The 12,972-nt window shown below is 49.1% G+C and overlaps 1 protein-coding gene across 2 annotated transcripts in view; it reads left to right on the top strand.

Moving 5' to 3' along the window:
* TNIP1 (TNFAIP3 interacting protein 1) overlaps positions 1-12,972 on the top strand; it is a 44,316-nt gene that overhangs the window by 26,355 nt on the left and 4,989 nt on the right. For both annotated transcript variants that reach the window (NM_001024554.4, NM_001434967.1), the window contains 6 exon segments: positions 1,491-1,611; positions 5,416-5,505; positions 7,164-7,229; positions 7,391-7,522; positions 9,803-9,931; positions 12,351-12,479. In NM_001024554.4, coding sequence (NP_001019725.2) covers positions 1,491-1,611; positions 5,416-5,505; positions 7,164-7,229; positions 7,391-7,522; positions 9,803-9,931; positions 12,351-12,479 — 667 coding nt within the window.

The raw sequence follows: 12,972 nt of genomic DNA, 5'->3' as shown, positions 1-12,972 counted from the left end.
CACAGAGAAGGTGTGAGGAGCTGGGTGGGAGAGGCGGGCAGTGGTGTGTGGAACTGATTTCTGGGTTGAGAGCGCTGAGCCCTGTGCCCAGCTCTGCTTTGGATGTCAGGTGTCTTGGTCCTCCTCGTCAAGTATTTCCTCTCTGGTCCATTTAATACCGTGAGTAGTGTTTGTGTATAAAGTGCCTTCAGAGCTTCAGAAGGTCTGGACGAAAGTGCACTCCTACCTTGGGAACCTGCCTGTTAGCAACAGCTTGCTGGCTGTTGGAGACGGAGCTCTGGACTTTGCTGCCCTCTGCTGGTCACCATCCTGTCCTGCTCTGTTTCCTGAGAACTGTCAGGGAATGCTCTTCTGGGCTGGCTCCTGGTCTCAGACTTAGTTGTGCGTCAGAATCACCAAGGGTCAGGAAAGGCATTGAAAGTTTGCACTCTCCACCCTCTCTCCTGTGCTGAGATTCTGATTCAGTGGGTCTGGGGCGAGACCTAGGTGTCTGCATTTTCCAGTGGGCCCATAAGCACATTTTCTGTAGTTGGAGTATATAAGTGGGTCAAGGATCACCCCAGAGAAACACTGGTCTTGACCATCAGAGCTCAGCCCTTTGAGATCATGTGGGCCAAACCCCTCACCCTGCAGAGGGAAACTGAGGCTATTTTCACATGAAACCCAGCTGGCAAACAGAATACGAAGAAATCCATATTTCAGTCATGCGTGAATCCACATCACCGTTTGTCTTGTATCTTTTATCACCTACTTTATTATTTACTTAATAATTTAATTTGCATCATGTTTTTACTGAAGATTATTATAAAGAAAACTTACACTAGAGTAACTGGAAAACAACATTACTTGGAATAAATAGAAGATGCCTCCAACAATAAATACAACAAAAATGGAAAGATGATTAATTCTGGTGAATTGCCCACTAAAGGCTCTGAACCTTGAAGGCTGCTCTTTCTCAGTCAACACGGGACATTTGCAAGCGCTGGAGAGGCGCTCAGGACCTGAGCACCAAACTGAGACTTACCCTGTGCAGGATGTCTGAGGATAATTGGAAAGGGTGGAAGTTTCTCAGGGAGTGTGATCCAGAATTATTTCCTTATTTGGCCACACCATGCAGCATGCAGGATCTTAAGTTCCTTGACCAGGGATCAAGCCCACACCCCGCAGTGGAAGCCTGGAGTCTTAACCACTGGACCACCAGGATGTCCCAGTCCAGGGTTATTTAATGCAGTGTGGGTGTATCCTGAAGATCTCACGTATACAGACATCCCATAGTTGGGGATGGATTGTTGGTGACGATCAGAGAATTCCAGAGAGGTCCTGCAGAGTGGCATGAGGATGCCATTTGTAGTTCCACCTGAGGGCAGGTCTCAAGGACTCTCCTTACTCCCCAGGACTCAGCTTCAATTCAGACAAGTGAGATGTCTGAGACGCCCTGTCTCCTCTACCTGGGGCCGGCAGTATGACCTCTCTGTTTGCCTCCAACCCAGGGAGGAAAACCTGGAACTTAGGAAGTTGTTGATGAGCAGCAGTAAAGACGGTGCCTCCGGGCGGCCAGGCTCACCAAAGATGGAAGGCGCAGGCAAGAAGGGGGCGGCGGCACCGCAGCAGGTATGTGGTCAGAAACTCCTTCCCCAGAGCCCGATGGCCAGTGCCCAGCCTCCGGGGCAGCGAGCCAGTCCCACTGCTGGAAGGTTCTAGTTGTTAGACAGCATTTCCTTGGCTTGTTCTGACAGTCCACCTCCCTGGAGCTTCCACTTCTCAGCCCATATTCTGCTGCCAGCCACAGGGAGCGTCCCATTCCCTGGAACATACGCTTGGCCTGTGGGCTGTGACTGTGGTTCTGTGGGGTCCCCATACCTTCTCCAGGCTGAATAGCTGCAACTCCTTCAGTCATTTGTGCTGTCTGGGCATCTCCCCTAAACTCATTCCAGTTTGTCAGTCTCTCTTATAGGGTGGCTCCCAGAATCAGTTTAATGTCTCAGATACTCCTAGTGGAATTAGGAGGTTAGGTTGAGAGAGCCCCTGAGGGGACTGTGTTAAGCTCCTGTGGTCGTGCTCCGGGAGCCTCTGACATGCAGAGAAGAGGGTGTGGGCTGACTCAACAAGGCCTTCAAATACCCTGGGCCCACTTGCCTCCTCCCCACTGCTGCTCCCAGTGCTGGGTCACATCCAGTTCCTGCATGGGAGCTGGCTGGCCCCTCGCCTGGTCTGTGTCTTCCTGCAGAGCTGAGTAGCAGCTTTTTACTGACATATTTTTCTTCTCTAATGAGGTTTAATGGCTGCACAGCCATCAGTGTCTTTAACAATCCCCACACTTGTATAATAGCAATAATTATCCTAATAACTTAATTCCTTATTACTATGTGACAAGGTAGAATTAACCCAGGATTTGCAAATTCATTATCTGGTTTGGACTTCCTCTCTACATGTCAGGGAGGCAAGGCAGGGACTCTTAATCCATGAGACTGCCATGGCTGTTTATGGCAGGAGGTTTGGAGAGGCCGTGTGACATCACACTGTCCAGATTCCTGTATCCACCTGCTGCTATCAGGCAGACGTGGGGTGACAGGATGACATGCTGATGAATGAATGGCCTTCTGATTCACAGCTCATGAAGCCCCTCTCTTCTTCTGCTTATGCCTCACATCAGGGCCTGCCTTGTCTGTCCTCCTGTGGGAGTGCCTTGTGGATTCTCCTGATCTCCTCTGTATTCACAGTGGTGTATAGGCAGCCCTCTTCACTTTTCCAAAGCCCTTGACATCACTGGTGTCTAGGAAGGCCAGATGCTCTTACTGCCTTGCCAGGGAGGAAGGTACCATAAGAGGCTTGCATAGCAGGTGTTGGTGAAGCCTGTGCCTTGCAGTTACATGTGGGTTAAATGCAGGTTCAACCCACCTCTTGTCAGCGCTGCCACCTTGGACAGGTTACATGAACTTTCTGACCTCGGTTTCCTCCTCTGTGAGATGGAGATAATAACACCTACCTCAGAGGATGATTGGAGAGTTCAGTGATGTGATGCCTGTGAAGTAGATTTAGCACTTGGCAAGTGGTAAACTGAACACTGACGGTCACTTTTAGTGACAGATTTGGTCTCTCTTCTCTGTGGACAGGGGCTTCCCTGGTGGCTCAGCTAGTAAAGAATCCACCTCCAATGCCAGAGACCTGGGTTTGACCCCTGGGTTGGGGAGATCCCCTGGAGAAGGGGACCCACACAGTATTCTGGCCTGGAGTCCAGTCCATGATGTCACAAAGAATCGGACACGACAGAGCGACTTTCATTCACACTCACTCATTCTCTGTGTAGCTTAAGGGTGCATCTCCAGGAGCACCCCCCTCTTCTTCCTTCCCCGGTAATGTTAAGCACAGCTCCCCTCCAGGAGGCATCAGGCTTCTAGGGGCAGGCCCATCTCTCACTTTTCTTAAAGGAGGTGGCATTCCTGGAGGACTCCCCTAGCCCTCTCCCCTTCCTTCTGGGTTCTGTGGTGTACTTATAGACCTTAGCCTGCAGGAGCGCTTGAGCCTCACCAGTTCATTCGGGACAACCCTGCCAAGTCACAGGGGAGTGTGTGTGTGTGTGTGTGTGTGTGCGTGTGTGTGTGATGGGGGGCAGTGGGAGGGCAAGGAGTGGAGAGAATGTGGACAGTGACTCCAGGACAAATGCTGTCAGGCCTACAGGATGTCAGAGGTTGGGGCCTGTCCTGTTTGATCTTGTACTGAGAGTGTGGACCTTGGCCTACATCATGCAGGGCCTTAGAGGTAGAACTGCTGTTCAGTTTCTTTCCTTTTCTTTTTTTTTGGTGTTCAATTTCTGAATTGATGACATCCTCCTGCTGTTTCACCTCAACGCTTCATATTTTTAAAAAGTTTTTTTTTAAACTTTTTATTTTGGTGTAACTGTAGATGTGCAGAAGAGTAGCAGAATAGTGCAGAGAGTGCCCATCTCCCGATTGCCTTGACATCTTACGTACCCATGGTTCAGTGATCAACACCAGGAAATGACCATTGCCATGATACTATTAGCTAAACTGCAGACTTGGTTCAGATTTCACCTGTTTCTCATTCGTGCCCTTTTTCTGTACTAGGATCAAATTCAGGATCTCACATTGTATTTAGTTGTACCAACTCTTCAGTCTCCTCTGCCTGTGACAGCTCCAGTGGTTCTTGTCTTTCATGAGCTTGAGGCTTTCAGCTATTTTGTAGAATGTCCCTCAATTTGGGCTCCTCTGGTGTTTTCTTATAATTAGACTGATGTTGTGGATTTGGACAAGAAGACCACAGGAGTGACATCTTGTAACACGTCAAGGGTACGTGATATCAGTATGTCCATTTACACCCAGTCTTGACCATTTGGCTGAGGGTCTGTCTGTCAGGTTTCTCCATAATAAAGAGACTAATTTTTCTTTTGTAATTAATATTTATTTTCCAGGGTATACTTGAGACTGCAAATGGCGCTGTTTCTCTTTATACTTATTTTAGTAAACACTGGCAGATCTTGACTGCCGTGATTATCACTACAGCCTTCTTATGGTGATTTTGGATTTCCCTCATTCCTTCTCTGTTTACTAATTGGAATTCTTCTTGTCCCTTCTCCCCCATTTATTTTTTTATTCATCTGTTTCTATTAATGTGGACTCAAGGATATTTTATCCTTTGGCTTATAACCCAACACCGCCGTGATTTATTTTCTTGTTCAAATTCTTCCTGCTTTGGTCATAGGAAGTTCTTCCAAGTTGTCTCCTATGCCCATTTGACATGCCTTTCTTCTTCTGATGATGATTGAAAACTTCCTTCCTTTCTATAGTGTCACAAGTTGCTCCATACTCACCTTATATTTTCTCTGCCCCAGCCATGACGTTAACCACTTCTCCAAGGAGCCCTGTTTCTTTTTGTTGGAGAATGCTATTTAGAAACCAAGATCTGTGCTCATTGTTACCTGAGTGACACTGCTTTAGGCCCTCAGAGGCCAGAGCAAGGAAATACATGTACTGATCACACATGCACACGTGTTTTTACTTGTATATTTTTTAATAAAACATTTTAAAAATAAACACTTTATAAAGTATTTTTAAAAATAGTTAACTCTTGCCTTCAGAGGACTTTTGGCTGATGCGTGGAGGAGGGGAGGGCAGCTGGCAGTGCCATAGAGATAGAGCCTGAACAGGGAAAGAAGTGTCTATGGGGAGGAGGGTGGGGGTAAAAAGGGCCTCGGAGCCACTGAGGATTGGGGAAGGGGAATAATGGTCTGTGTGGATGTAAGAGGCTCAGTTATGGTTGGGACTGGTGGGTGAGAGGGTAGAGGGGCAGGAGACAGGAGGCTGGGTCTCAGGGGTGAGTAGCCTTGGAGGCGCACTGAGTGGGCGAGAGAATTGCTGTGTGAGGCTCTGCTGTAGGCCCCTCTGTGTTCCTCCTCAGGCTGGTGTGACGACAAGTAAAATCCCAGAGGTGGGGTCCCTGGGTGCGGCTGAGAAGAAGGTGAGGATGCTGGAGCAGCAGCGCACAGAGGTAAGTGGCTGGAGGGGGTGGTGGGGGTCAGGGAAGATCCTTTCCCCCTTCCGGGGCCAGCAGGACAAAGGCCCTTCCTGGCCCCTGGCTCTGACTGGTCTCTGTGATGAGCTGTCATGGTGACCACTGAACCATCTGCCCAAGGATGAGACATGCTGCCTTGCTCTGGGCTCTTGTCTCGTAATCAGTCCCCCTGCCCATAGGAGTCGCTCTGAGCACATGGCATTCAGGGCATGGCCTATCATTGTTGAAGGGGGCTTAGTTTAGAAAGGCTCCCATGGTGAACCTTGAGTGGTGGCGAGAGGTTGTGATAGGAGGCAAGTGCAGCATCAGGAATGGGGAGCCTGTCACCTGTCACCATGCAGCTGGTTCAGGAAGGGTCTGTCACAGAAGGAGAGACCCCTTACCTGCTTGTAGCACTGCTCCCAATCAGCCGAGAGTCTCCAGAAATGGAGGCTCTTCCTTGTGTCTCATGCGTGTTCCGCCCTGATGTCTCTGGACCAGAGGTGGGAGCCTGATCTTCTCCGTTGACTGAGCCTCTCCTTTCCACGCAGTTCAGGCCCTTGTCTCAATCCCTGGGCCTCTCTGCCCTCCCTTGTCCTCCAGCACATTTGAAAGTTAGGCTCCACTGGTCTTTTGTTTAGGCGCATATTCATTTTAGTTTTCTTTCTGTATTGCTGTAAGATATATATATTTTTTATTACAAAGATAATATAAAAAAATACTCATTATGAAAAGATGGAGTGTCTCACCTCCTGGAAATGACCACAGTTGATAACAGTTCTTTGCATATTCCTGAATTTTGTCTGTGTACTTACTGATGTATGATGTTTTTAAAAATGATATCAAAATACCACATTGCAGATTGCTTTTTTCCTTTCTTAAAATTAGCTGTATCTTTGAGGGTATTTATTATATTTATATATAAAAGTATACTCTGTGATTCTCTAATTCTGAGTACTTTTTATCATATTTTAATGTTTTTGGAATTGGAAGGATGCCCTTTCCATTGTTTTATTAATTTAATGATGGATTGTTTTCCTTCACTGAAGAATTGTTGATATATCAAAATTATGGCAAGTAATTAGTGTCATCTCAGAACATAGGCAATGTATCAGGCACCCAGCTTTCTGAGTAGCTGTGCTGTGCTCCATTTTCTGTTTAATTCTACCATTTCCTTAGCCTACTTCCCATGCTCAGGTTTGCCTCGATCTTTTTTTTTGCAATATAAATGCTGTTGAGATGATCACTAATACACATATTTTTTACACACTTGAGCAAGTGCTTCTCTTGGCTACCTCTTTCAGAGTGGAATTATGTGGCTAAAGAGAACTTGAAGTTAATACATAGTCCCGAATTGCCCTCTGCATGGGTGTGGGTCCCACACCCATGGTATAATTCTGGTATAATTCTAAACCAGAATTATGTACTGTTTCTGTGTCTTGGTGTTAGTCTTGCTTTCCTGGTGAGGGTAAAATGTGGCAGTTGATAAAGCTGACTCACTTTGAGGAAAAGTTGTGAGAAGCACAGGATCAAGGCAGCATGTGGACCCACCACCCACACACGCTGCACGATGTGCCTGCAAAGCTGGTGGTGGTGGCGTTGGCTCTCTTTGGTCCTCTGCTAATCTCCTGATAACCCCAGTCTCTCCCCCACAGCTGCTGGAAGTGAACAAGCAATGGGACCAGCATTTCCGGTCCATGAAGCAGCAGTACGAGCAGAAGGTATTGTGAGGGTGATGGGAACTCCAGGCCGCACCCCTGCTTCTCCACTGGTCTCTCAGGGCATCCTCAGCGCCACGCATGCTGCTGCCTCGCCACAGCCTTGGTCTGTATGTGTCCACCCTGGCCCTCATACCCTCCCTCTCTCCTGCCTCTGCTCCCAGATCACGGAGTTGCGACAGAAGCTGGCGGACCTGCAGAAGCAGGTGACTGACCTGGAGGCTGAGCGGGAGCAGAAGCAGCGTGACTTTGACCGCAAGCTGCTCCTGGCCAAGTCCAAGATAGAAATGGAGGAGGCAAGTATGACTGTGGGTCTCGCAAACTCAGCTCCAGAGGCCTGCTCTCCTCCCCATCAGCCAGGAGCTGGGGGTGGGGGTTGGGAGACCCAGTTCCCTCTCTGACTCTGGTACTCAAGGACTGTGTGGCCTGAGGCAAAAGCGCTTTCCTGAGCTCTGCCTCAGTTTCCCATCTGAAAATTGAGATTGGATTAGGTATGTTTTTCATTTTTTTCTTTTTTCATACGGAGAGCTTTTTGTTAAAGTCTCATGGTCTAGGGAACTGTACAGGGAAGCACAAAACGTGAAAAGATTCCCCAGGCCTGCTAGTACACTCGATGGGGGTGGGTGCCGTGGAACCTGCACAGTGGTGATGGCTGTTGTCGGGGAGGGGCTCCAGCATTAGAGCTTCCTTTAGTCCTTCATCCGGTCACTATTCAACAGCGACGCGCCAGGCGCAGCTGGGTAAACGGAGTCAGCAGTGAACGGCCAACCCCGCCCCTGGGGGAAGAGACGTAGAACATCTAATTACAGAAGTGAATGAGTAAACGTGTGTTAAGTACAACACAGAAGGTACAGGGAGAGAACATGAAGGGAGATCAGGTTCATTCGGGGGGTGTGTGCTGGGGAGCAGGAACAGTCCCCTGAAGAAGGAGCATCTGACCCGTGTGTGTGTGACTGACACCAGCCAAGGCCTTGATCCTAGGGCATCTTCAAGAGGAAAGGCCATTTGACACCCAGGCTCCTTGGAGATTTTGTATCACCATGTTTTCAACTTCATGAGAACTAGGCAGAGGCTGCTTTTGCCTGACTTAGAAATGGCCATTTCCAACATGGTTTGCATTTCAGAGTTCTCTCCCATCAGCAGGGGCCTTCTCCAAGCAGTCAGCCTGCCCTGGTGACCGCCCTGTCCCTGGGGATGTGTGTTATGGGGGACACTGCCAGTCTTTTCTCATGAGAGCACAGTCACAGCTGGGGCAGTCGGCCTGGCCCTGGCTCCCGTCAGTGGGTGGGCTAAGTTCCTGGCATCTGATGCTCTTCCTGGTCAGCTGGGGGAAAGGTGGAATTTTCAGAACAAAGCTTCTGTGGCCCTGTGGATAGGGACACGGGGCCATACAGGCCATGTGGACCCAGAGCCTCTTACATGGGAGCCTGTAACAGTTCCCACAAGACCCAGCCAAGGCTGGTCTCTGTCATTGCCGGCTGAAAGCATCTCACCAGCTAGTTTGTAGAATATTGGCATGTTCACACAACAGTTATAGTTGGGCGTTTCCCCAGACCATCTGTCCTTACCACCCCACCCCCAATTCCAGGCCCTCCCCAGTGGTCATCACTGTTTCCACTTAGGTGTATTTTTCCAGGCCTCTTAGTACACATAAACACAGAGAAATAGTTTCATGTGGGTATGCCTGGCCTTTGCTCCATACTGCCTTCTTCTATTTTAAACCCTCCCCTTGGCTTGCAAGGGGATGAAGAACACCAGAATTAGGAGACCTGGATTCTTGTCTAGCTCTAGCTCAGTGTAGTCTTGGGTAAGTCCCCTCTGGATAGTCCTATAAAGGAGCTAGGACTTGCTCTCTGAGGGCCTTTCCAGCTGTGACTGTTTGTGGTAAAGAACCTGGATTGTTCCATAGTATGTATGGAAGCGGGGCTTCTACCTTAAAGCCTTCCCTGGTTTCTTTTCGGCAGGAGTGTTCTTTCTTTAACCTCACAGAACTTTATTTCTCTGTGGAGGACGCCTTTCCGCCTCATGCTGTATTTATCTCTTTGAGGGTCTTTTCTCCACTAGACTTAGAGACTGTAAGAGCTGAGAGGTCCTTTGGAGACTCTGAATCACATCACTTTCTGTGCGTTGTGGAAGACCCCTGTGTGAGCCTGGTAGAAACTGTGGCTTTTCTCTCTATAAATTGAAGTCAAAATTTTGCACTCAGTGTGGGGGCTCATGGACCTCCTGAAGCCCATCTGTGACTCCTGTTATGAACCCCTTATCCATGGTGGATAGATGAGCTTAGACCAGAGAAGGCTGTGACAATGCCCAAGGGTTCACCTCGCTGTTGGAGGAGGTAGTGATGGAACCCGGGGCCTTCCACTCAACTGGGCTGCTCTATCCTTGAGGACAGGACCATGTGGACATTACTACTCTCACGGGGGTGTCTTGCACAGGGCTTGTGCATGAGCATCGTGGGGCTGTGGAGTGAGAGCGAGGGAGGGAGGTGCGGTCACCCGGGGACGAGGCAGGCAGTCAGGGGGTCCGGGCCTCCTGCAGAGGCTCCCTGCTCACCAGCCCTGTGTCCCCTGCAGACCGACAGGGAGCATCTGACAGCAGAGGCCAAGGAGCTGCGCCAGAAGGTCAAGTACCTGCAGGACCAGCTGAGCCCACTCACCCGGCAGCGGGAGTACCAGGAAAAGGAGATCCAGCGGCTCAACAAGGTGGGTGCAGCCAAGGTCCGGGGGTGGGCAGGGCTTCCCGGAGCCCTGCTGCAGAGCCCACCCCATGGCCGGTACCCTCAATCCTCAGCTCAGGAGGGGTGACTCCTGGGTCAGGGTAAGGGTGCTGAGGGCCTAGGTGCTGCCCCAGGGTTTCTACTGCCTCTGCCCCACTCCCCGCATGCTGAGTGCCCTGCTGGATGAGCTGGGCAGGCCCTGGGATGTGCTGACTGCTCACACAGTGCACTCACTCATCGTTCAGGTTTAGCTCTAACACTGCTTCCCAGGAAGGCCTTCCCGAGTCTCCTTCGAGTTTCCCTGTTCTATAGCTAAAGCCTTTGGAGTTTCTCTGTTCTATAGCTAAAGCACCAGCAGCTTCTTTCAAACCCTTCTGGCATTTTCTTGTGATTACTTACTGACAGCCACCCTCCTATCCAGTGTTGGGAGGTGTGCGTCTTCACCAGGGCACATACCCCCAGCACCTGGCACCAAACATGTGTTCAGGAAAAACTCACTGAAGGGAGTGAGCTCTGGCCTGAGTTCCTACCCTCGAGAAGGGGGATCCAGGGAGATGCGGCCTGGGGCAGGGGTTGGGCTAGGGCTAGGGGAGCCCAGGTAAAGGGATCCCTCTGCTCTGAGCCAAGGTGAGGGGCAGTGGCCTGGGCTGGGGGATGGTTCTAGTCCCAGTTATAGCCCCTGTAACCTATCCGAGTCTCAGTTTTGCCATCTGAACCCTGGCTGGAATCATGCTAGCCCTGTCCACCTTCTAGTGCAGGAGTTAAAGGAGTGAGCTGATGGAGAGGCTTTGAAAGGAAACTTTCTCGAAGGCTCAGATTTTCCTCCTGTTCTGTCTGCCTGCTCTTTCTGCTCACAGTAGACTCTGTTGTGAGTTTGTATTCACTGGGTCTCAGCCCTGCTGGGGTGACTCTACTTGGTTTTGGTGTTGGATAAGCATTGATGATGCCAAGTGTGGGGCTTTGGGACTTGTTCTCATTAAAAAGAATGATCTAGCCCAAGCTGGGGGACTTGGGGCTCTAAATCCAGGCAGAATGTTATATGTGGTACTGGTTGTAGAGATGACCCAGGCAGGATCACTGCCCTCCAGGTTTTTGTGCGGTAGCTGGGGACAGAAACTTGTAAGGATGACTAACGCAAGGCTCTCCCTGTCCCTGGACCTCAGTCTGCTCATCTGAAAAATGGGACAGATGGAGGAGGAGGTGCAGTCATAGCCTTCCCTCGAGCATTCTGAATTTACGCTTTAAATACATGTACGTCAATTTTATTTTCTTTGCCTGCATGTCTTAGTTGCAGCATGTGGGATCTTTAGTTGTGGCATATGAACTCTGAGTTGCAGCATGTGGGATCTAGTTTCCTGACTAGGGATCGAACCCAGGCCCCCTGCATTGGGAGCTTGGAGTCTTGGCTGCTGGACCAGGAAAGTCCCTTGAATTTACTCCTAGCTTTGCAATTTCCTCTTGTTTCTGGGGGGAGTCAAGGAGACAAAGAGGGGCCTGAGTCCAAGTTGGGCAAGGTTTCCCCAGGGTCCAGGGAGGCGCTGTGAGCAGTGCTGTCACATGGCCAACAGAGGCCCTGCTGTCCAGGGCGCTAAAGTCTAGCTTGTGATGAGGATGGCCAGTCTTGAGAGGTGTTCCAAAGTTCTCAAGCAACATGTTAACAGGGTGGAAGGAGAAAACCAGTTAATGCGTAACTTTCAAGAGAATGTGAGCACACTGTTTATGCAAGGAAAAGTATTCTGTGAAGGTAGTAAAACAGGGCTTTTACAAAAAAAATCTCAAAATATTATTTGGTGATGTTTCAGCCCATTTTCAGGGTTGGAAAGGTAAAATATTAGTTACATCAAAATTAAAATCCAGGCTAATCTAACTACAGAAGACTTGGGGATGGAGGAATTGGCTTGGTGGGAATGGGTTATGGAAGCTGGAGAATCTCTGGGCAGGTCCAGGAGATTGAGCTTCTTCCCCTAAAGGACTTCGTGTTCTTTCTAGGTCTGGGTGCTAAGAATTGAGCCACTTAACCTCAGGGAAAGAGAGATTTCTCCCTTCTACATAAAGACCACAGTTTAGGCTGCTGGTTAAGAGCACATACTGGCTTTGAATACCTGCTTTGCCACTTACTAGCTGTCTGATTTTGGACAAATCCCTTCAAGTCTCTGAACCTCAGTTTTCACATCCATGAAATGAGGGTGAAGGTCACAATTTTTCTTCATAGGACTATGGAGAGGATTCAGTAAAATGATGTGTGTATAGTGTTCATCTATAAGATGGCATTTATTAAATAGTGGTGGTTATTATTATTATCCTTATCATGATCGGGGTCTTTCAGTGGGGCCTGACCCTTTCAATGGGACCTGACTTCCCAGGGCTTTTGCTGATGGACCCATCTCCTTTCTTCCTGATTCCAGGCCCTGGAGGAAGCACTGAGCATTCAGGCCTCCCCGTCCTCTCCAACAGCATTCGGGAGCCCAGAAGGAGCTGGAGGCCTGCTAAGGAAACAGGAGCTGCTCACGCAGAACGAATTGCTGAAACAGCAGGTGAGGTTGAGCGGAACGGGTTTGGTAGGTGGTGCCCAGTTGGAGCTGGGGAGTTGGAGAATCCCTGAGGGCCTAGGACGGACCTTGAGTCACGCAAGCTGTAATCTGCAGGCCCCTGTCTGGCCGTTGGCCAGGACTCCTGTCTGCTATAGGTTTATCCTTGCCAGCAGTGTATCCCTATCTAGGTCATTCCTCTACCACTGTCATGATTGAAACGTTTCTATGCCCCAGCTCTGCTATTATTTCCCCAATATTTTGAAAACAAAATTTTTAAATTTATGTTTTAAAAATGAACTGTTACTGGACTATATTTGATTTACTATATTCTGTTAATTTCTGTTGTACAGAAAAGTGAATCAGTTATACATATATCCACTCTTTTTCAGGTTCTTTTCCATATAGGTCATTGTGTAGTATTGAGTAGAGTTCCCTGTGCTGTACAGTAGATCCTTATTAGTTATCTCTTTATGTACAGTAGTGTGTATGTCATGAA

Source organism: Bos taurus, chromosome 7 (assembly GCF_002263795.3).
Source record: "Bos taurus isolate L1 Dominette 01449 registration number 42190680 breed Hereford chromosome 7, ARS-UCD2.0, whole genome shotgun sequence".
Taxonomy (NCBI): domain Eukaryota; kingdom Metazoa; phylum Chordata; class Mammalia; order Artiodactyla; family Bovidae; genus Bos; species Bos taurus.
The sequence above is the reverse complement of the archived record's forward strand: the minus strand, read 5'-3'. Positions and strand labels throughout refer to the sequence as shown.